The 24,604-nt window shown below is 31.1% G+C and overlaps 2 protein-coding genes across 3 annotated transcripts in view; one reads left to right on the forward strand and one right to left on the reverse strand.

Moving 5' to 3' along the window:
• Window positions 1–274: 274 nt before the first annotated feature.
• Window positions 275–23,555, reverse strand: LOC134721745 (meckelin-like). Its single transcript, XM_063584932.1, has 21 exons — window positions 23,322–23,555; window positions 21,119–21,207; window positions 20,537–20,630; window positions 18,456–18,543; window positions 16,782–16,854; window positions 16,085–16,150; window positions 15,323–15,394; window positions 14,533–14,666; window positions 13,919–14,180; window positions 13,364–13,427; window positions 12,479–12,571; window positions 11,951–12,016; window positions 11,111–11,283; window positions 9,563–9,817; window positions 8,656–9,094; window positions 7,846–8,054; window positions 7,116–7,235; window positions 6,651–6,758; window positions 4,878–4,980; window positions 4,146–4,288; window positions 275–1,690 (listed from the first exon to the last, which is right to left on the reverse strand). The coding sequence occupies exons 1-21, from the start codon at window positions 23,515–23,517 to the stop codon at window positions 1,610–1,612; spliced, it is 2,928 nt and encodes a 975-aa protein (XP_063441002.1). The 5' UTR covers window positions 23,518–23,555; the 3' UTR covers window positions 275–1,609.
• A 190-nt stretch (window positions 23,556–23,745) lies between these two features.
• LOC134721746 (uncharacterized) overlaps window positions 23,746–24,604 on the forward strand; it is a 55,659-nt gene continuing 54,800 nt past the window's right edge. For both annotated transcript variants that reach the window (XM_063584933.1, XM_063584934.1), the window contains exon 1: window positions 23,746–23,864. The gene's annotated coding sequence lies outside the window, so the exon portion shown is untranslated. The remainder of the gene's footprint in view (window positions 23,865–24,604) is intronic.

The raw sequence follows: 24,604 nt of genomic DNA on the forward strand, positions 1-24,604 counted from the left end.
ATCAAAATTAGTGTTTGTCAAAGTTCTATATAACCAGTGTACTTTTTCTGATAAAACGGTTGGTTCAAATCTTCTTTTTTTTTATATTTTTGTCAAAGGGTCAAAGTAAATTCTTTGTCCAAATTTCAAGAAAATTAAACGAGCCAAATTAATTTAAGTTAAGTGTTGGGTACCACCTTAATATTTAGCTGAAGTTTATTGTCATAAATTGGCATATTGAAGCTGAATACATGTCCATTGGCTTGGCATGAAAGAAATTAAGTAAACACAAACATATCATAAAATAAATTAATGTATTTATAATTCTATATGCATTTAACACATGTAAGAAATTCTATTTACACAACCTAACAATAATTGTTCTATATCATAATAATGGATCCAACTTTACCTCTATTTCATTTTCGAAGAGCTCTTTTTCTTAATTCAAAACATTTTTATCAATCTATTTTGAAAATAAGAAATAAAAGCCACTCAAATTAACTTTTGCTTTCAAAAATCAACTACCCTTTGCAAAACCTAAAATACAATTTTCTTCCTCTCTGAAACATATCTTTTGTTTAACGTTAACATAGTTGTTTCATATTTCATATAAGATTTAAGAAATTAACTCAAATTTTGGGTGAAACAGAGCCCTTAATGTTACTAGTCATTTGGTAAATATGTGCAATATATTTGAGCATAATCATATATATCTTACACAGCAGGAGTAATTCATTTAGGCGCATTATTCATACCTCCCTTAAAATCGTGAAAAATGAATTAATCAATAAAAAAAAATTACATATAAAACACAACAAATTAATCAGATCTTCACAATAAAATGTAATTGTATAAATGTATAAAATAAATATTGGACGGATATGGTGAAGTATGATATGACAATCTTTTCGGTACTATAAATCTCTAACACAACAATAGTAATATCACATATATAAACAATAACTGTTCATTCACAATGATGTATAACTTAAACTTTAAAAAATGCTAGCTTGTTTTAAAAGATGTATCAGTTAATTCTTACTTAATTACATAAAGTGAAGGGAAAATAACCCATAAAATTTCAAAATAGTTTTTTTTACAGAATTAATCCCAAAATATAAAAGGATGTTGAAAATTCTACAACATCTACTCACTTATAGCTTTGGCTGTTGTATAATCATTTTATTTATATGTTTTTTATTTTGATTTAATGAGTAAAATCACATACATATAATTTATATATATATATTTTCATGGTCTTGAAAAGTCCCAAGATGAATGAAAGAACCAGACAATGCTGCTTTTAAAACTCTTTTTGTGTATTCAATTTTTAATATATATTCTGTGCACCACTTAAACATAAACCTTTTTTTTGCATATACTATGTATCTATCTATATGTATAAATGCATGTTATATATTTACATATACATATATCTCTATATCACAAAACATTCTTAAATACCATCTATTTTTTGTGATACATATATCAGTTTTTTATTATTAAACGAGCACAGGTTAATAATTGTTGCTCTTATATTCAAATGGCACAGTTCATTGATGCAGGATCATGTGACCTATGACTTTGGAATGTTGATGCGTAAATGACAGCACTAAATGATTTCACATTATATTAAAAATCTTTGGTCCACTAATGTTTTCTTGGCCAGGTTCATTCTTCCTCCACTGTCTCTAGCCATAGCAATTAACTGTAAAATATTATGTATTACAACAATCATATGCAATGAAATAATAATTCACAACTGGATATATCAACATTATCCTTATAACAAACAACATTTTACCAATTACCTGCTAAGACCATACATTGACCTAAAATGGTTTATTTTAAAAAATTGTGACTTGGAAGGAGAGTTGTCTCATTGGCACTCAAACCACATCTTCTTATATCTATATGATGTTAACCATCCTCTAAATAATTATAAACTACATTGTCACAATAAGTAATAATATTTATCAGTGTTCCAGCTAGGTTTTCAAAAGGGCAGGGTGCCAATCCTGAAAAAGGGCATTTAACGTGCGATATGATAATATGAAAAGGGCATATTTTAATAAAAGATGTTAATCAAACATTTGTGTTTATTCGTTGAATCACAGGTTATACAAGAACAACATCATGAGCCCATATAGAACTCTATCTTTCTACTTTTAAGGCTGAAAAACTTGTCAAGCAGCTTGTCACACAAGTTTTTTTATCATTGCTTGGCACAGTTGAACTTGATTATGTTTTGAAAGGAGACCTGTTTCATACTGTTTCTATGGTCTACCACAGTTTACCAGTTTCACCTTTCTACCCCTGCTGTGCTTGATGGCAATACAGCACAAAACAGCTGTGCTCAGTAAATTCACAATTTTAGGATATAAAGCAACAGTGAAAAATAGTATCAAAAATAAAGAATACAGAAAAAGATGACCAAGGCACCCTACCAACACTGCTACTAAGACCCTCTATAACTTTTCCCATAACTCAAAATAAATACCTAAACATAAATATTCTTAAGCAAGAAGTATGGAGACATATTTTAGAATATGTAAATGAGTTACTCATTGCTAGGAAAAAATCAGATTGAGTTATCTTTCTTTATTCGGGTGTGCTCCTTCTTTGGAGGATTATAAACAGTATGTAAATATGATGTAAATATGATCACAATATGGCGGCCAATTTTGTTATTTTCGTATCAAAAAGGAAGGCAGTCAATGACAAATACGTCTGAATTTTCTGTTTATTTCACAGAAAACAAGTAAAACAATGTCTTCAACGAGTTTATTATGGTTTTCCAAATTCTGTCATTACGTTTCCTCCATGAAACTACGGTAAACATCGTGCCCAAGTTGTTGTATGCACATTTCTTCAAAGATAATTGCTGACTGACCGATTCTGTTTGAACAAATTAATGTTGATGTGACCCATCCGATAAACGGATTACCTATAACAACAGATTATGACACCAGTTGTAACCATTGATTAGCTTGGGGTCGTAAACAAAGTCATAAACTTTCCCCAGGTAAAATTTAGTAATTAGCGTATCATATCAATATGCAAATTAATATGCAATCGATCTTCAAAAAAGACAGGGCGCCCTGGAAACTGTGAAAAGGGCACAGGGCGCCACTCGGAAAAGGGCTGGCGCGGCGCCCTCTGAAAACAGCCTAGCTGGAACACTGTTTATAAGCTGCTCATCATCAAGTTAATAAAATGGTATTCAAATTTTTATCTAAGATATTCTTGAAGGTTTTTACCTATCTCAACATTATTAGTTTTTTATTATCCTTATTAATAGTAAACCTTTGAATTAATTTATGCATTTATCCAATAATTGCAAATAATAACATTAGATGTATGTTTCATTATAATACACTATTCTGATTGGATAACTGCACATCAGTGTTATTCCTGAAGCAGTTGCATCACACAATAAAACTTATCATTCATGATGACACGAGGTCCCATATGATAAAGTGCACAGGTAAATTAAATAAAAACTTGATGTAAATCGTGTTTTCATTATCCTAGCTGAAAAAATGTAATTATAAGTATTGAATGCTTCTTTTTGTAACTTCATAGGGTTGTAAAAGCGTTGACCCTGCGCACATTTTAATAATAAAGTGCTTCCACGCTTCATACAAAATGTACTTTGGTCAACGCTTTTACACCCCAATAAAGTTTCAACAAGAATGTGTCCAAAGTACATGGATGCCCCACTCTCACTATTATTTTACATGTTCAATGGAATGTGATATTGGGTAAAAAATCTAATTTGGCATTAAATTAGAAAGATCACACCATAGGGAACATGTGCACTAAGTTTCAAGTTGATTGGACTTCAAGTTCATCAAAAACTACCTTGACCAAAAACTTTAAAACCTGAAACTCACTTTCATTTTCTATGTTTAGTGGACCGTGAAATTGGGGTCAAAAGTTTAATTTGGCTGTAAAATTAGAAAAGTTTCAAGTTGATTGGACTTCAGCTTCATCAAAAACTACCTTAACCAAAAACTTTAACCTGAAACGGGACAGACGGACTAACGAACAGACAAACAGACGGACGAACGGACGGACAAACGGACCAGAAAACACAATTCCCCTCTACTATCATAGGTGGGGCATAAAAAGAAGCATTCAATTCTTAGATAAAGTCTTACCTCTGTGATTAGATATGTGAGCACACCAGCCAGAACAAAGTTTTGAAATATCAGATCTATTATACAGAATAATAGTGTGTCAAATACAACCAAGGCTGATTCATTACCATAAAACAAAGCTCGGTCAAATGAATGGCCATCATCTGCAACAACAAAAATCAAAGTTTTAATAAATTTTCATAGTGCATTTTCCTTCTTCCTGATATTTGTTTGTTTTTCTATCCAACTTTTTTGATATTTTTCACTGAAAACATACCATTGAGGTGTTTTTTTCAGGTATTTTTTAGGAATTGTCAAGTGATATAAAAATGCTATAAAATAACAAGTTCTTCCAATTTTTTAGATTTGTTTGGTAAAAAGGTATATAACAAATTTAAATGATCAACCAAGTACAAACTTTCTGTAGATTTGTTTGCAAACTTATTAAAATACGTTTTTTTTTCTCATTCCAGATAAAAAGGTATCAATGAAAATAGATCAATCCAAATTATATTACACTAATATGTTGTGTCCATATCTAAATAGCATATGAGTTCGAATAATGACAAGGGAAGAACAACAATAACAAACAAGAATTTGTTTGTTATCAATTCAAAAACCTCCACAATATTACACTAATATAATATACCTTTTTTATACGAACATGTGCAAACACCACTGATGAGTGACATGCACACTTATTTATAACTCAAATGTCAAAAAAATATCTTGTGCATTGCCTATTGAACATACCATTATAGAATATTCCTTTTTCTGAAGCATCCAAAAATTCTGTGTCCATGATACTCTCTAGAAGTGTTTTGTCTTTGACCACATAGTCTATATCTTTTAACGACTGAAATTAAAATTGTAAATGTTATAAAATTCATCTTTTGTCTTATGCTCCCAGTCATCTGCAGTATGATTAGGCAATATTTCAAACACCTCCACAAACAAATGTCAAGGTTTTTAAAAGGAGTTATTCTGATAGTATTCAATCTGGTAAATGCCCTTAAAAGAGCTTACTATATTGCTTAAATGGAAATCTCTACTCAATCTAATACTTGCTTTTGTAAAATTCATTTATGAACATTCTTACTAAAGGTAGAAAAAATTATAACAACAGTACTATGAAGGGTAACAAGGTCATTAAAAACCCTAGTAGTAAAATGATCTTTATACAAGGAAATACCTTATTTCTAAAGTATCATGCAAAGAGAATCTTTAAATCAATTTTACAGATGTATTAATTTCAATTAGGATAACCTCCAAGTAGTTTAATACTTTGTGACAATTGAAACATTTTAACATAGTCAGAAGTAAACCATATTATTCATTTAGTGATATCAATCTTAATACTTAAAGAACATTTTATGTTTTATTTCTTAATGTATAAATTTTACTTTTTATCAATTCCTGTGTAAAATTTTTTTTGCAAAATGTACATTCAACTCTTGTAATTGATTTTTTAGTCTGCCACAGAACAGGATAGAATATTATAAATCTTAAAAATTCAAACTCAATTTGTGTTTAGAGGACATAAGCATTGTGCATATGTTTCATAACATTTGATTGAGAAAAACTAAAGTTAGAGAACAGAAATGAACAATTCATGATGATGATGACTGATGTACCCATATTTTGACTATTTTATTAATTGTGACTGTTTATTTAAAGCATCATGTAAATATAACGGAATTTGATGAGACTGTTATTAAAGTGAGAGGGTTAGCGCTATAGAACCAGGTTTAATCCACCATTTTCTACATTTGAAAATGCCTGTACCAAGTCAGGAATATGACAGTTCTTGTCCATTCGTTTTTGATGCGTTTTGTTATTTGATTTTGCCATGTGATTATGGACTTTCCTAATTGATTTTCCTCTGAGTTCAGTATTTTTGTGATTTTACTTTTTTCAGCAATTTTTCCATTTCAGGGATTTGTAAAACTCTAGAACAGTACAAGAGAAACCACAAAAATTCACACTTGATTTGTGTATTATTGTAATGAGCATTTTGTATAAGTTTCATAATATTTGGTTGAAGCAAACTAAAGTCACAGAGCAGAAACAAAAAAAATCAGTATTTTTCCATTTGTAAAAGGGCAAATCTCTAAAACAGTAAATGTGAAGCCAACAAAATTCAAATTTTGATCTGTGTTTTGTAATAATATAAAGCATTAAATGCAAGTTCCATAACATTCAGTTAAAGCAAACTAAAATGAGAGAACAGAAACAAATTTTTGGACGCACAAACATACAGACGGACGGACAAGAGTAAAACTTAATGCCCTATCCTCTAAGGCGGGAGGGATCTTAACATGATCTGACAAACTTTCCGATTCTACTTCCCCATAGATGGATAGATGGATCAGTTTTGTAAACAGAACCTTAGCCTGTTACCTTGACCAATAAGTTAAATGTATACAGGTATATAAAACCTTTATATGTGTGAAAAAAAGGAAAAGACAACTGTGCACAGATATGAAATTTGCAATGATTGATGATACCTGTATTTAATATACTCACATGATCTACAAATCCAGCAAGGAATTTATTGACAACATTATATGCGTTAGTCTTTGTATTTATGATCGTTTCTTTCGATTTCCCCGCACCTCCTACAGCACCAGATCCCTGTAAATGTAAATATAACATTCTATACCCTGTAAATATAACATTCTATATCTATAAATATAACATTCTATATCTATTTCTGAATCTATGTGCAGCTCCCCCCTGTAAATATAAATAACATTCTATACATATTTCAGACTATTTTTATTCTAATTCCCCTTATGCACAGAATTTTAAATGAAATACTACAAATTAAATAATTTTGTTAAAAGCGCCTTTTGACCCTTTTTCAGACTGAGAAATGTATTAAGAATTGCAAAAGAAGAATACTGCTTAAAATGGATTTGTTTAAATTTGCTTATTACAAATAAATATTTTGCTTTTTCATTTTTTAATAACTCCACCTCTAATGCTTACCTCTAAAGCAACAGGTAACATTACTGTCTCATACTTGACTCTTAATTTACGTGGTAATGCCATCATAAATGTCTGTTGGTCAGTATCGGGTAAAAGTCCACGCTTCCCACAAAGATCTTCCTGAGTATCAAAAATTACGGATTCAATTAATATAAACATGATTCATACTTTTTATTGTACATGTATTTTTATACAAATATTTTGCAAGGTATGATAAATATCATGTTCAAAGATATATCAACTTAAATTAAGCTCCTTAAAGAACATTTGTTCTATTGTGTTCTTATGCAAATGTTTTAAATGTTTTAAAATGTCATTTGAAGAATCTGCTTGAAAGGAAGTAAGAATTTCCATTTTCAGCATGTTTACCCTTTACAAATATAATAAACATTCATCAAAGATACCAGGCTTGTAATTTGTAACACATGACTTTTTTATCTACATATGACTCTGTGGTGCTCAAAATTAAAGGCATGTATTGAGCATTGTATTACTTCAATTTCCTTTTTTCTATTTTAGTAAGTTTCAGTAAGCTTTTTCATCAGCCTCTACATTTATCATGAAGATTATTTTTTTCATTTCAGCATTTCACCTTTGTGTTTTTTTTATATCTTTTTGAAGCCTTTATAATATATTGTATGGTGTATGACTTATGAGTAATATCTGTCTAAAGATTTTTTGTGAAAGGAAGACCAAGACCCATAAAATAATAACCCTCAATAATGCATACCTCCTCTCTCCTCATCATATCAAACATATCTCCCATGTTGGTATCAGCTTTCCCATGCACTGATTTACCATGGACGTAATATCCAAACTGGGCATGTGCCATTACAAACACACTGATATTACTCATAGAGCAAAGATCTACAAACTGTCGAACTTTATCTTCTACAAATCTCTCATATATCAATGTGAAGAAAATCCACTGACAAAGTGCTACAAAAAAAACCCACATACTTTATAATACTTATATGTGCATTGTATGTTTATAACCTTCACCTTCAATTCATTGTCAATAATGTATAAGAAACAAGAATGTGTCCATAGTACATGGATACCCCCTCTGGCACTATCACTTTCTATGGTCAATGGGACTTGAAATTGGGGGTAAAAAATATAATTTGGCATTAAAATTAGAAAAATCATATAATAGGAAAAATTTGTACTGAGTTTCAAGTTGATTGGACTTAAACATCATCAAAAACTACTTGACCAAAAACTTTAACATGAAGCCGGACAGACAGAGGAACAGACAAAGGAACTGACATACAGACTGAAAAACAATGCAAAAATTTAGTTCTCATGAAAGCTTTATTCAGATGATTTTAAAAACTTGCCGATGTTTGTAACATATACAGATATAAGTTTTATCTTATCCCTTGATATTTCAATAACTAAAGTGAAGATATTTTTTTTATGTTCAGCATGCTAATTTACCCTCGTATTTTTTTAACGAAAAATTGAAAAATTAGAGCATTTCAACTTCAATGGTTATGAAACCCAATTTTGCCCAAACAAATTTTTCCTTTATACATACCAACTAAAATATAAACTGATGCTCCTATGGCATATCTGAACATTGTACTATCTTCAGCCCTGTATGATGTTGTATCTTTAATGATTCGGCCATCTGGATCTTTTGTTGCAACATTTTCAAACCCAACAACATTCAGGAAGAAAATAACAGCAAAAATCTGGAAAATCTGATTAATTTTTCTCAATGTTTGAATTTCATTCCATTCATTTGCTACAAAATAAGTACGCCAAATAGAGACATTACTTCCTGTTTTCTTTTCTGAGGTAGCAACCACATGTTTTGGTCTTTCCCAGTCAATTAGGAATACATCTGCTGTACACTGCATGATGATCATGTGAGCCATTTGTAGACATTTTAAAGCAAATCCTGACCCAAACAATGCCAGCCATTCCCTTTCTGCTAATCCTGTGATATGGAACAAGAAAACGGTATTTTGTCCCTACAAAAAATAAAAAGTTTATTAATTTGTTAAATTCGGCCAATAAAAGGCATATCCATCCATGAAAGGTATAAAATAAAATAAAAATTCAAATCTGTCCAAACAAAACAGTTGTATTTAATTAATTCAAAATTTGACATCTTACCTCTTAAAACTACAATAAAATATAAATATGACAATTTTCTTAAAGTAAACATAAATTATAAGAAAACATAAATCAAACTGACTAAGGGTTTTTACTGTACATGAATGTTCACAATTGGCTGGTAAATGATTTTGGCCGTTATTGGAATAATGCTAAGAAATGACATACTGTAATAACAAAAAAATCTCCAAAGTTTATTTATTGCATGTGGTTTTGTGATCATTATTACAAGATGACGGTTGATAAGAATTTGCCCTCATCCAAAGGGATATAACTCTAGCAAAAATTAATTCAATGGAAATCCATCTTTTACTCATACTAACCTTGAAGAATGTCAGGAAATAAAATGCTATACCAAATGTTATCACAAAGAAGACGTTAGCCAAAGATCCTGATGCGAAGAACAAGAAATTGATGATCGTCTGAAAGTCAATAGCTGGTTTTCCCGCTCTTTTCGACCACACCCATGTCCTGTAACCAGCGTAGATAATACTCAGGGTTGACAGTGTTCCTACAGAAATCTGAAAATCTCTTCTGTATTGGCTAGTTGAATATTCGTAATCAACTGAAAATGATGTCTGAAAATAAAATATGACCAAATGAACAATACATAACTGTAAATTCAGAAATCAATCTGGCATATATCATGGTCATTAATGATTAGACAGAAGAAATGTGAGTGTAATTTTTTCAATTTTATGAAAATCTGCTTACAGATATATATGTCAGATATCAGATTATCAGTTCTTGATAATAAAATACTCAGCAAGTTGCATTATTCACAATTATAAAAACCACACAATAAATTCTTAATTTACAGTAATCAGAACTATATATATACATGTCACATAGTATGATATTCCTTCGTACAATCTAATTCAGAAAACAACTCCCAAACATCAATTTTTTAAAAAAATATTTAAATGATATTTTGACATAATCCATATTTTATCCATCTAAACAAAAGCATAAAAATAGTTTGCACCAATGTAAGTAGTATGCACACATGGAAATAGTTTCAGCATAAGTAGAAAAAAGTATGCAAATGCTGCTTACAATATGTAATCCTTTCCCTTCAGGGCAACATGTTACCATTTTGAAAACCTCTTTGCTCATGGGCAAATAGATAAAAAGAATCAGAAGCTTTTTCTAGGTTTTCAGTCATGTGAAGATTGCGACTGGATAGTATTGCAATACTCAGAACTCCAATTCTCATGTCTGATACTTATAGATTACCGTTGTTTATCTCAACGAGTTTGATTTTATCGCTTGAGCCGGTCACGGTCAAGTTGAGATGACAAATGATAATCTGTTTATCGCTATTTTACCTATGAAGAGGTTGTCAATTTCATTAGCAACGCCACATGGCTCCTTAGTTTCTAGCAATAATTTTCCATCTCAAGCATGATATGAAAAATTATCACAAAAAAAAAGATCGAAGGAAAATGCACAAAATAGCAATAAATATAATTATATTTCTATGTAATGTGCAAACATATATTTATATCACTGCAGTGATATCAACATATTGTGGATGCATTATAATTCGTTGAATACCATTTTTCATGGATTTTGTTGGTACAGTTAAAACATGAAATTAAATGTTCAACAAATGATGAATTTTCTATGGGTATGTTTGCAGACTTCAACAAAACCACGAAATTAAATATCAACTAATATGCAAGTTTGCCTTAATCCACAAAAATTGGTACCTACGATAAAATATAATAATTGTGTTTACAAATAAATTTTTAGCAGCAAGATCTACTGAGGAAATTACCAGCAAAAATTCTAATGGACCAATCACATTGAAGTATTTGTTGATATGTAAATCATACATTGTATATAATTAATACACTTAAGATATATACCGATATTGATGCTCCCTGCTGTGCATCCACAAGTGACACTGTTCCGTAAGTGATAGAGATATATGGTGGGAAAATCTGGCCTGTACTGGTACTTCCTACTAACTTAAGATTCATACTAATAGACTTCATGTATCTAACATATTCTGGCTGGGCACCAGCTGTTGTTGCTGCTCCTAAAAACAAACATTCAATTAAGTTTTATATGTCCATAGTATTAAAAGACAATTATTCTCAAGACTGGGTGAGCACAAGCTTGTGCTGCTGCTTTGAAAAAAAAAACCTTTCAATAGGTTTTATATCCCCATATATAGAAGTAAAGGACAATTTTTTTCAAGACATTGCAAACATGAAAGATTAGTAATAATCCTTGATTATCTTAAAAGCTTACTTGGCCATAACTCCTGATTAGGAAAATGTTTATTTCCAGGGATACAATATAATGATCAATACATTTTTGTCGAAAATTTTTTATGTCTGAAAAATGCATATCATCATATTTCGATGATACATTTAAAAGTGTCAATTTTGAGCTTACAATTTACTCCAATGAGGATATATTTTTTTCTTATTCAGCAATAATCAAAGGCTTTTGAAATATATCAATTTAATAAACAAACTATGGGCTCTTTGTTGTTTAATGATAAAATTATAATATTGATTCAAAAAAACTGTAGACTCAAATTGATCAAGTATTCTTCAGGCTTAATCAATAATAAAGACTTTGACAAAACAACAATTAAGTTTAAATAGTCTAATTTTAGCAAAGTCTTCTATTTAAAGGTAATCTTTTCAGTCATATTTGATATAATTTTTCTATTTGGCCTTTGTTAAATGTTATACCTGTTGTAGCTATATTGTCCACCAGGAAAAATCTCTTAACTAAATGCCAATCTTTACTGTCAGATTCTGTTCAAAATAAAGTAACAAATGCATATATATCTAATCTAATCACTGCAAAGTTGTTATGCTTATTACATACAATATAAAAAATAAATAATATGGAACTAAAGGTGATTTTTGAAGAAGAAAAAAACAAATACTTAGTAATATTCTTATCAAAACTTTCCAAAAACTAATTTACTTTTTTTTCCCTAAGATTTCTGCCAAATTATCATTTATTGTGTTTTCCATTCATGAAACAAATTCTTTAATGTTGAAAATATACAAGAATGAATGATACGAATTATATCTTTAACTAACTGTCTTTGTGAAGCAAAATAAGAAGTCATGTAATGTTTAACAGTATCTAATGTGGAATTCATTCTCTTAGTTTCTTTTTTATTGACTCTAGGAATCTTTCATTCTTGATACAAAACTAAGTTTTGAGCTCTGATGGTTTCCTCTAATAATCAAAGGGAGCTAACTTACCTTGATTTACCTCCTGTCTGTTGTGCAAGTAGTCATTAAGCTTTATTGGTACAGGATAAATTTGTCTTCCGTCCTCAAGCTCAAAATCAAGGACTTGTATAAGAGTTAAAGACATAAATTGTTTTGAAAAGTTTTCTTTTTTTTACTCAATTTGGTCTATATATGCATATTCAACAAAGAATTTTCTCCAATATTGTGGACGAGAATAGAGTTCATGTAAAAAACAATTGTTTTGTTGATCATTTAGTAGATAGTCACCTCATTGCTGATTACTGTGGATTCATTATATTTCGTTGAATACCAATTTTCGTGGACTTTGAGGGTACAGGGAAACCACAAATTTAAATGTTCAACGAATTGCAAATTTTCTGTATGATTAAATGCGGACTTTTGGAAAACCACGAAATCAAATATTCACGAAAATGCAAGTTTTCCTCAATCCACGAAAATTGGTACCCACGAAAATAAACGAATCCATAGTATACCACATGTCTTTATTCTTATATCAAATTGTTATTTTTCAGTTTTGATTTGTTAAAGGTATAGAACCACTCACTTGGGCCAGAAAACATGCAAGAAAGTAGTACATATTTTAAACAAAAGTGTTCCTACAGTTAGCTGTATCTTAGTCAATAGGTGAAATATTTGAGTAGATTTTGGTATCAAATAAAAGCTTGGAGACTTGGGATCACTGTAGATCCCTTGTGGAGTTTATTTTGAATAATAAAGAAGTATATAAAATGTTGATAGGAGGGCACAAAAACAAAAACTGCTCAGTCCGAAACATACTAACATGAAACCTTCAATTGCAATGAAAAACAAAACTAGCAAAAATTTATTACCTGGTCTATTAATAAGAATTACATAGCAATGATAAAAGGATACACAGATCATAAAACTCTGGTTTATATTTGGTCTGATCCCACAAATCTATTGCTGGAATGGAACACTGCAAATGACATTAATAATTATTATAAATACTTATATCAAATCAGTTTCTTGAAATCATGCTAACATCATATCTGGTTCTCAGAGATTTTTTTTCAGACACAAAAGGGCAGGTATTGAATTTAATTTATTCAATAACTACTTGTTTCCCTCCCCTTTCCAGCTGTTACAATAGTGTGAACCAATTCTTCAAACTCACTTTATCTCTATAACAGTATTTTCAAGAGTTTCTCATTCTTGCAATGATTAAATTTATCTACATTGCACTTGATAGTATTGGTAGAATGATTTACGTAATAGTTCTTCAGTGCTTTTTTTAATATAACATGTTTTTGTTGTTTTTTTGGTCTATAAGATTTTGAAAGAGAAAATATCCATTAATTTTTAAATTTCGAAAAGTTTTTAACTTACAAGTTGAATTTATATAATGGACTACAAAACATGAAAAAAATTATAGTTTGAGTCACTGATGAAATCATACAGATATCTTACTGAATGTGAGTAATATGTGCCAAAAACAAAAGCTGCATTAAGTCGAGTAGTGGTGTCTGAGCATAGCTGAATTTTGCCCCCCAGTACTGAGTCTATGCCAAGGAACTCTCCATTCTGTGTATAGGTAGCTGCTAAGATCTTGATATTCATTGGAGGATCAAAGGTATAGGTAGTAGTAATAGACTCATCATCAAGTACTCTATCTCCATCCTGTGCTATTAAACCATCTCGTGTGAAGTACATATCAGGCAAAAAGTTTTTCCTGAAAATATATAACAATTATAACATCTCTAGCAAAGTACTTATTAGGCAGAAATATGTTCATAATAGAGTTCAATCACAATATCTAATAATTTAACTGCTAGAACAGACAACTTCCACTTTCAGATCATAAGTAGCTTTTTGTTGGATAAAGGACTGTCAAATATGGTCAATTTATTTGGTTTGATGCAAAAGCAGTAATTTGTGAGTTCTATGTCTTAAGATTCTAAATATGTAAATATTAGCTGTTATATATTTCGTAGATTTTTTGGGGGCAAATTCCTCTTTGAATTATAGAATATTTTTTTTGATATATCAATAATATTCTAAAAAAATCAAATAAAACCTCCTACCAGTCAGCCAGATTATCCCGTATAATATTCTTGTACAGGTTACATGCTGAAGTTTTTTGTAAAGTATCCTCATATTCAAAGAATGTCAATGCACACATATTACCCAATGTCTGACATGCCGTCTCATTTTTGTTCTGAAATTAAAATACAAAGTCAATATTACTGCATAAAAAACAAACATTTAATATTAATTTATAAGTTTTTACTAAGAGATATACAAAATAGTTTTCTTTTTTATCGTTTGCACTATTATAAATAAATCTGAACTGCAATTTATTTCTCAAATTATAAAGAATCAGCCAATAGTCTTAATATTCATATCAAACAAATCATCCTTTTCTTATTCTTCAAGGAAAAAAGCAAAAAGATCTCATAGATTAAAATATTTAAATTGAGAATAGAAATGGGGAATGTGCCAAAGAGACAACAACCCGACCATAGAGAAGACAACAGCAGAAGTCATGAACTTTACTTTGAAGCAGCTTTTCATTTGACTATGATGGTTCTACTATATTTCATAAAGAACAAATATTCAAACAAATGCTTGCTGACAAAATATTCTAACAAAGAATGATAATCCATTTTTTTCATATAATCAAAGTTAATGTAATATAAGAAAACAATACTTTTATTATCACAATTCTACAAAATATAGTCTTTTCAGAAATCCTGTGCTTCAGTTAGAATATGCTAAAACTTTATGAAACACAAAAATAATAATTTGACAAAGTTATCACTTAAAATGTCCATTAGCATTGTGATTTGCCTAGTTCCACACAGTATGACTTACTTCTTGACACATAAGATATGATGCCTTCAATTGTTTATCTAAAAGCGCTGAGAATTGTGCAGCAAAACCATCCTGTAAATAAAATAAACTTTCATCTAATTTATGTAAATTTTGAAATTATTGGGTACATTTATTACTGTGATTTCTGAAGAATGCATTTTTTTTTTTTTTTAAGATTTCAAGTATTGCTATATCAGAAAAAAATGCATCCATAATTCCTGAATTTACAGTGACAAATTCAATATGTTAATCATCTGCTCATCAACCTAATGCCTGTCAGCTTTTATTCTTATTTCCCTAATAAGGTTTCATCTAACACATTAGGACAAAAAAATTTAACACAAGTGTCTCCGCTAACGTGCTGAAAAATAGGGTAGGTAGGTAAGCAATCTCATTTTGTTTTACCTTTTTTTTTAGCTGGTTTCTACTTGGTAATCAGTTTGACTTTAACAGTGTGTGTTCCAAAATGGCATAAAAAGTGTTAGGGTAGGCAAAATTAGGTTAGTGGAACTCTTGTGATCATAACCTTTTAAATCAATCCAAACCTTCCTTTAGCGGTCATAAACCATTTGTTGGAATTTCATAGATTTCTATTTAGTTATACTAAATTTATTGTCTGGAAACAACTGTCTTCAGACGATGATGTGATACTAATATAGGAATGCAATTTTTTTGCAGTTTTTTTTTTATAAAAATAAAACATTTTTTAAATTCTTACTATAAACAGTATATTTTTAATAATAAAACTGTCCGGCTACTTACTGTGAGTGGTACTGTTGTGAGGACATTAGTGAGTGTAGGCAAAGATGGAAGGCATAAACCATCAGCCTAAAATATAAACACATTATTGTAGTATTTAGCAACAATAGAAATCAAATTACAGGTCAATGATAATCTTGCCAAAAGCACATTCCTATGCAATAAATTTAAAAATAAATGGGAAATATGCCCCAAATTGCATATGAAATTATAAAAAGGACAAAGCTGAAGAACTGTAAAAGTGATACTTCCCATATTTGTACTTGATCTGAGTATTGTGTAAATAAGCATTGTGTTTAGTTTTTTTTATAACATTTGTTTGAGGCAAGCTTAAGTTAGAGAACAGATATAAAAAACAGCACTTTTCTACTTGTAAAAAGGGCATAACTCTAGCACAGTTAATTTGACACCACCCACATTAAAATTGGTTTGTGCTTTGTGGTAATAAGCCTTGTGTTTAAGTGTCATAACATTTGGTTGAGGTAAACTGAGTTAGAGTTCTGAAACAAACTTTGGGATGTATGGACAGATGTACAGACATACAGATATACGAAGGTAAACTGATACTTTCTAAATTATTGTGGTTCATTACAGTTGCATATAATTTATTTTCCCCAAATTCTTGCAAAGAGAAAATATTGTAATGTTTTCAATTAAATTCTGTTTGCTATGGTCAGTTGTTATGCATTGCTGTTTATACCTTCTGAGCATCAATACAAGTACAGGTGGTAAGGTTTCCTGCAGTTTTTAAGTAATCTGTACATCTCACACATCTGAAATATATAAAATAAAGTAAACTTCTATAACAATAAAGTGTTATCAACAATTTGTAACTTCATGTATGTTACCATTACTGTGAATTCAGAAACAATTGTGTGCATTTGGCTGATGATTACAATTCAGGTATATGTGCTGAAGTTTATAAATCTTTAACTTTGTAAACAATCACCACAGAAACATGGAGCATTTAGATAAGAGAGCATTTGCTGATTTTTTAAGTTTTTCATGTGATCTCATTTGTTAAGGTTTATGACTTCTTCTGTAGCTATGTGAATTACTAAATTTTCAAACTGCAATATAGTTGAGATTACTCTGACTTCCAACAGCTGTTTTGCTTGACAAGCTGGGACCATGGGACGCCAGAGATCATCCCATATCAAAAAGTGGATATTTGCCCGTCAAAAATAGATGCACTGTTCTGTCGCTTCTAGCACCAACGGACAGCCTTGGAATTATATTTATCCTGATTTAGAGTAATTTCCCGCAATTTAATTGGCTGATATTGTCCTAATAAATTTCAGTACAATTTTTATTACGTCAATAGGAATTATCTCTCTTATTTATTACGTTGATTGGGATTATCTCCCATATACCATTGACCTAATATAACAAAATCAGGATAAATTCATTACACAGTGTTCAATTGTTCTCACCCAATATGAATTTTATTGACCAAATAAATTCTCGTATTAGGACAGTTGCACACTGTGTAACTTATAAAATCGGGTATCAATTTGTTCATTCTTCATTTATCTCTTCATTTTTTTCCCACCTTTTATTCTCTCATATATAGACTTTTCAGTCACCCACAGATTCTAGCATTTTGACTTTCATTTTGAAAGATTGTCATATGATCAGGCGAAAAGAGTAAGACACAATGGGAAATGATGTATGCATACAACCCTAGGTCAATATGAATATATAATCTAACATCTCCCTCATTTACGATGCAATGCAATGTAAAAACCTGAGAGCTTCCGAATATTATCGTGGTTGGCACTAAATGCTTAATACAAATCTCCTGTAACAGAGATTAAAAATTGTGGTTGGCTACTAAATGTTAAATAACAATCTCCTATAAAGAAGGTGAAAAAAGTATAAATATTTGCATATTTGAGTCTCGAGGTCTCATAACGATGTCCATTTGAAAATAAAAGTAAAAATGTCTGAATCGATGGGTCACTGTGAAAACTGTCTAAATTTGAGAAAATAAAGGGTGGCAGGTAGGTGAAACTTACATAAATGAAGAGATAAATGAAAAATGAACAAATTGATACCCGATTTATATAATTAAAAAAAGTCTATGACTATGAACAATATCTTTCTTCATGAATTTTCTGGTCCTCTCTGTGTTATATAATGTTATCAAGGCAGGTTGTAATAATGCAAATGATGCAGTCTTGTTTTTCTACTTATAAAATTAAGCCTGTAACTTAAAAATTAAGGTAAAAAACTGTTCATTTAAAAATGTAAAGAACAACCTTTTGTATATGATTCCTGATATATTGATTTTTACAAGGTAGCTATTGAAAATATGGATACCAAGAGTGCTACAATATTCTCCCAATAGAGTACTTGCAGTTCTAAAACCTACCTGGTACCTGCTGAATTTAACCAGGTATTTGTTGTACAAGGTCTGCATTCTCTTGGGTTTTTAGAGACTCCATTCAACTCTCTTTCAACTATAAATATACAATGTTCAAAATAGATCATATATTTTACGTATGTACATAATGGGATAAAAAAAATTGTTGGTATTATGTTTATATGACAGAAATCCGGTTACTAAGCCTCCATTCAGCCCACTTTCAAGACGTGTTTCAACTATATATACACAAACAATTTATATATAAACATAACATATTGAACATGTGCTGATGAAACCTCCACTCATAATTCAAAGAATCAAATGAGCAGCTATGAACACACGATACTCCTATCTTGTGCATATTGCAATTATTGTCAGAATAAAATGAAATTTGTATTGCTAAGTCATCTTATCAGAAGTAAAATTGTTTTGTATTCTTTGATCCTCGAATATTACATAAACTGTGACTGTTGTATCAAAGAGATTCATATTGCTAGAAAAACAAACCAGAAAATGTTCAACCTGCATACAACGAATCAAACAATGGAGTATAATTTGTAATTATTTGAACCATGCTGATGCATGCAAACAGGAGCATGTCAAAGATCTCCATGACATGTTTTATGATGGGCCAGTATTATATTTAACTTATCTATCACAATGGTCATATATTATATATTTTCTTGGACCTGTCATCATTGAATAAAGAGAATGGTTAAAAGCTGAAATCAGGTATCGCCAAGGAACAAAATATTTTGTTCATACTGCCAGCAGTTGATACAAGTTTGTTAATTAATATGTGACATCTGATTAGACTTTAAATAAATTTTACAATGAGAAAAAAGTCAAGAGGATAATTGCAACGTCCGACAAAAATGACAAAAGTTATTCTGTCACCATGATGAAATAAAATTTAAAATTGAGAATGGAAATGGGGAATGTGTCAACAACAACAACCCGACCATAGAGCAGAAAACAGCTGAAGGCCACTAATGAAACTCCTGCACCTAAAGTCATCTTTCAGCTGGCTCCTCAACAAAATGTGTATAGTTCAGTGACAATGGACATCATACTAAAGCAATCCAAAAAAACAAATACCTTGAGAATTTTTGTTGCAATAAATTAAAGCATTCCAACTTACATGACTTAACAAATACCTGGAGTATTTTTGTCACCATAAGTAAAGCATTCCAAATTAACAGATACCTTGTGTATTTTTGTCACCATAAGTAAAGCATTCCAAATTAACAAATGCTTAGTGTATTTTTGTCACCATAAGTAAAGCATTCCAAATTAACAAATGCTTAGTGTATTTTTGTCACCATAAGTAAAGCATTCCAAATTAACAAATGCCTTGTGTATTTTTGTCACCATAAGTAAAGCATTCCAAATTAACAAATGCTTAGTGTATTTTTGTCACCATAAGTAAAGCATTCCAAATTAACAAATGCTTAGTGTATTTTTGTCACCATAAGTAAAGCATTCCAAATTAACAAATGCTTAGTGTATTTTGTCACCATAAGTAAAGCATTCCAAATTAACAGATACCTTGTGTATTTTTGTCACCATAAGTAAAGCATTCCAAATTAACAGATACCTTGTGTATTTTTGTCAAAATAAGTAAAGCATTCCAAATTAACAAATGCCTTGTGTATTTTTGTCACCATAAGTAAAGCATTCCAAATTAACAAATGCCTTGAGTATTTTTGTCACCATAGGTAAAGCATTCCAAATTAACAAATGCCTTGTGTATTTTTGTCACCATAAGTAAAGCATTCCAAATTAACAAATGCCTTGTGTATTTTTGTCACCATAAGTAAAGCATTCCAAATTAACAAATGCCTTGTGTATTTTTGTCTCCATAAGTAAAGCATTCCAAATTAACAAATGCCTTGTGTATTTTTGTCACCATAAGTAAAGCATTCCAAATTAACAGATACCTTGTGTATTTTTGTCACCATAAGTAAAGCATTCCAAATTAACAGATACCTTGTGTATTTTTGTCACCATAAGTAAAGCATTCCAAATTAACAAATGCCTTGTGTATTTTTGTCACCATAAGTAAAGCATTCCAAATTAACAGATACCTGGCGTAATTCTGGTTCCACATGTCAGACATTGACCATTAACAATACCAAGGGTACCACAACTCACACAACCCCAGCCATCAGCTGACCTAGCCTGTAATATAAATATATGTTAAAGAATGTATAGTTTTATAAAAAGCTGAAGAAATACAAGACCTTGTAAAGTGTAATTAATTTTAGAATTTCATATCTTTCACCTGTATTCTAGGTCCATGAGACTTATGAGGTGTATATAGCAAAAGATGCCTCTGGAATACTTTAATACTTGACGTTAAATTAGAACTGAATTTACTGTCCAACAACTGCCAAAAAATAGTTTTTTCACTTTATTGAGGTAAAAGTGACTAATCATGCTAATCAGTTCAGTATCTCACTAATATATAATAGCATAAAAAGCTATCAAACTGTGATATATCCTGGACTTCTCCAAGAAAGTCATTAAACAGTCCGTTGTTCTCCCCAGGCATGCCAGGGCTTTAAAACACCATGGTACTACCTTGGATGATTTTACAATAGAATGTATAGGAGCCAATAATCTCCATTATGCCTAAATCATGTACATGTACATGAAGAAACACTTACCTCATTAGCTGGACATTTGGCACAAGTCACTTTTCCACCTCCAAAATTTCTTGTATAATAGTAACCAGGGTTGCAAATACAATCTAAACCTGCAACAGATATTAATTTAGAATAAATGTTTCTATTCCTTCTATTGTATATCAAACATGACAGGCAAACTTGAATGATAATGGTATTAGTAATGTTATAAATTTAGATCAGGCATGGTAACCATATAGAGTATGTTGATTGGTAAAATAATAAAAAGTTAGACATGTCTTGGACCATTTTTGTTTTTTTTAAATCCTGTACACTTGGAAACAGTAACAATGTATTACCACATAATGAAAGGATAGGATTCTGTAGAGGATTAGTTGTCATTGTCAGTTCCAGCTGTAGCTCTATCTTTATTTTTTCAGAAGAGAAGTCTTACATACATATGTACATGTATATACCCTTTGTCATATTCTGTTTTTGGCCATGATATTGTCTGCTTTTCTTTGGTTTATGTTCTTTTACTGCCCAGTTGACCTATTGATATAGTATTTCCTCTTGTTCATGTTGTTTGTCATGTTTACAGTGGTTCAATTTGAAGTTTATGTTTGTTTAATGATTGACAATTTTTTATTTGGTCTCTCCTTATAATTTGATTTGCAAGTCTTAGCTTATTAAACCGTGTTAGCAGCACAAGCTTGCAAAATTGCTTTTGAGCCTGTAAAATTCATTTCTACAGGCCAAAAGATTCTAACCAAATTTTTCCCAAAATGGCCTGGGGTATGTACATTAAAAATAAATTGTAATGTTTAAAGGTCATCGTAAAATCCCCTTTTTCTATTTTTAGATATTATAAATAACCAGGCATGACACGGGTTATGTTCTTCTCATATATATGTTATGATGGTATGATACTAAACCCCTTACGGGAAGGATTGTGCCTGATGTTCATATGATGAAATCATAATCTTTCAGTCAGTTTAAATGAAGTCTGGAGCTGGCATGTCAGTTAACTGCTAGTAGTCTGTTGTTATTTATATATTATTGTCATTTTGTTTATTTTCTTTGGTTACATCTTCTGACATCAGACTCGGACTTCTCTTGAACTGAATTTTAATGTGCGTATTGTTATGCTTTTACTTTTCTACACTGGTTAGAGGTATAGGGGGAGGGTTGAGATCTCACAAACATGTTTAACCCTGCCACATTTTTGCACCTGTCCCAAGTCAGGAGCCTCTGGCCTTTGTTAGTCATGTATTATTTAAATTTTAGTTTCTTGTGTACAATTTGGAAATTAGTATGGCGTTCATTATCACTGAACTAGTATATATTTGTTTAGGGGCCAGCTGAAGGACGCCTCCGGGTGCGGGAATTTCTCGCTACATTGAAGACCTGTTGGTTTAGTTTAAACATATTTATTTATAGTGGATTGGGAAACAAGTTTTGCAACTTATATTAATCCCTTTCCACTTTGAGGGTGCGAGTGCTGCCTTGTAGCGGCATTAGCCTATTCTTTTTTGAAATCTACAAGGGTGTCTTTAACGTGCAAGAGATGTGGCTCTCTCTTAACACGGGTCAGCCATTTATCGTCCCTTTCCGAAGGACTATCATCGTTTCCTCAAGACCATACTCGCAGATGGTGTCAAGGGAGAGCCGAAAATTGAGTTCCTGAAATTTCCATCCCAAACGGGAATCGAACCAGGAACCTTTGTGTTAGTAGTCCGATGCACTCACCACTACACCACGGCTCTCTTGTTGGTGACCTTCTGCTGTTGTTTTTTTTATTTGGTCGGGTTGTTGTCTCTTTGACACATTCCCCATTTCCATTCTCAATTTTATAGTTGTCTGTTCACTTTTCATAAGGATCATTTTTCTTGTGCTTGAGACTCAATGTCCAGACTTAGATATTTAAACCTCGTCTAAGGGCCTTGACCATATCTCTTTAGATTTGGGAAATCTTTCGTACTGGTAAGGTGTATTTTAAATTTCATTTCATTTATATTTCAATGTTTGACTTTAATATGTCTTTCCTTACATTTGATATATTTATTTCAATTTCAAAAAAGATTTAATTAATCTTTCTACACATGCTAAAAACAACATGGATGTCAGGCCTTAAAACTGTTCAATTTGAACAGTTTAGTTTGTACTCAAGGTTTGTTTTAAGTTGTAAATAGAGCCATTTCAGCATTTGTTATGATGTACATGTCTTGTTTGGGCATGATCTTACCATCAGAACTAACAGTCATAGAAGTACTATCTTCTGGACAATTTAAACATTTCAATGAAGAAGTTTGGTAGTACTGAAAGAACAGCCCAGTTTCTTTACAATCAGTTATGTTTTCAAAAGCTTTATATTGCGACTGACAACGGGCAACAACAAAAATGTTCAATAGAAAAAACAATTTCGCGCACTTGTCGTCCATGATTGTTGTCGAGTAGTCAAGATCGTCAAAACGCTTTTTATCACACAAAACTTTCCTTCGACTATTCACGCCTTTATTGATATAGTTTTGAAATTTTAAAAAATCAAAAATTTCTCTTTGATTTTGGTGGGAAGAAATAAATCATATCTGTTTATTTTCCCTATTTCAAAAGTTATTTTTTATTCACAAATAAATATCCGCTCCGGTACTTCCGGTTAATTTTTATCATTTGGTCGCCATTTTTACAGGAAAACAGCAAAATGCTACATGGAGAAAAAGATCGTTTTCACGTAACCAGTGACTTGCTTGCAATTACTACATGACCAATCTGATAAACAATACATTAGGTACACTAAAAATTCATTTTATCCGCTAAGATTTCATTTAAAATGTTATTTGCAAACCGTCTTTTCTGTGCAAGTACGCGTGGTTTTCTGATTTATCTACAGAACTTTACCGTAAGAAGTACATGCAATGGCATGTTAAAGTGGGGACGCTGGGTCTCAATATCCTTTCATATCATAGTTTTGTAGGAATATTACATGTAAAGATTATTGCCATATTGGAAACGAGACGTTTCGGCCATACTGCCAGTTTGCAGTTCGGCAATGTTATGAAAGAATTTTCATTCAAACTACATTTTTAACGTAAAGAGATTTTGTGGTTTAAACTATAACTTGAAAAAATAACTTATGTACAGGGTAGCTGCGGAAGTGAGCTCATGGGTCATTATGTTATTGTTTTTACTATTTGCAGACTACGGGTTTTTACTATTTCGAAACTTTTTTGAATACACCTTTTCGCTATTTGTCCGCCATTACTGGATATCACACAGGTTCCTGTAAAATTTTGACGTCATAAAACAAAATATCTGACGCCACAATGGAAAAGTGATTGTTGTATGCGTCAAAAGGTCAAGCGGCCGGGTCAGCCAGATGCGTAGGCTAATAGTGATAAGGTGTATTGCGACCCAGGTTCAGATCGCACTTATTTTCAAGAAATGGCTGAACAAATTAGGCGGAGAATGTATACAAATGGAAATAATTAGATAAAAGTGTTAAGGAAATGAAATAGGAAAAATCAGCTC

This window comes from Mytilus trossulus, chromosome 6 (genome assembly GCF_036588685.1).
Source record: "Mytilus trossulus isolate FHL-02 chromosome 6, PNRI_Mtr1.1.1.hap1, whole genome shotgun sequence".
In the NCBI taxonomy this organism is placed as follows: domain Eukaryota; kingdom Metazoa; phylum Mollusca; class Bivalvia; order Mytilida; family Mytilidae; genus Mytilus; species Mytilus trossulus.

Coding starts and splice junctions, on each gene's coding strand:
- LOC134721745 (XM_063584932.1), bottom strand. CDS start 23,517: ATGGACGACAAGTGCGCGAAATTGTTTTTTCTATTGAACATTTTTGTT. Junction 16,855..18,455: donor TTAAATTCAGCAGGTACCAG/GTAGGTTTTAGA, acceptor TATATATTTCAG/ATGTGTGAGATGTACAGATT. Junction 1,691..4,145: donor TCACATATCTAATCACAGAG/GTAAGACTTTAT, acceptor AATATTTTACAG/TTAATTGCTATGGCTAGAGA.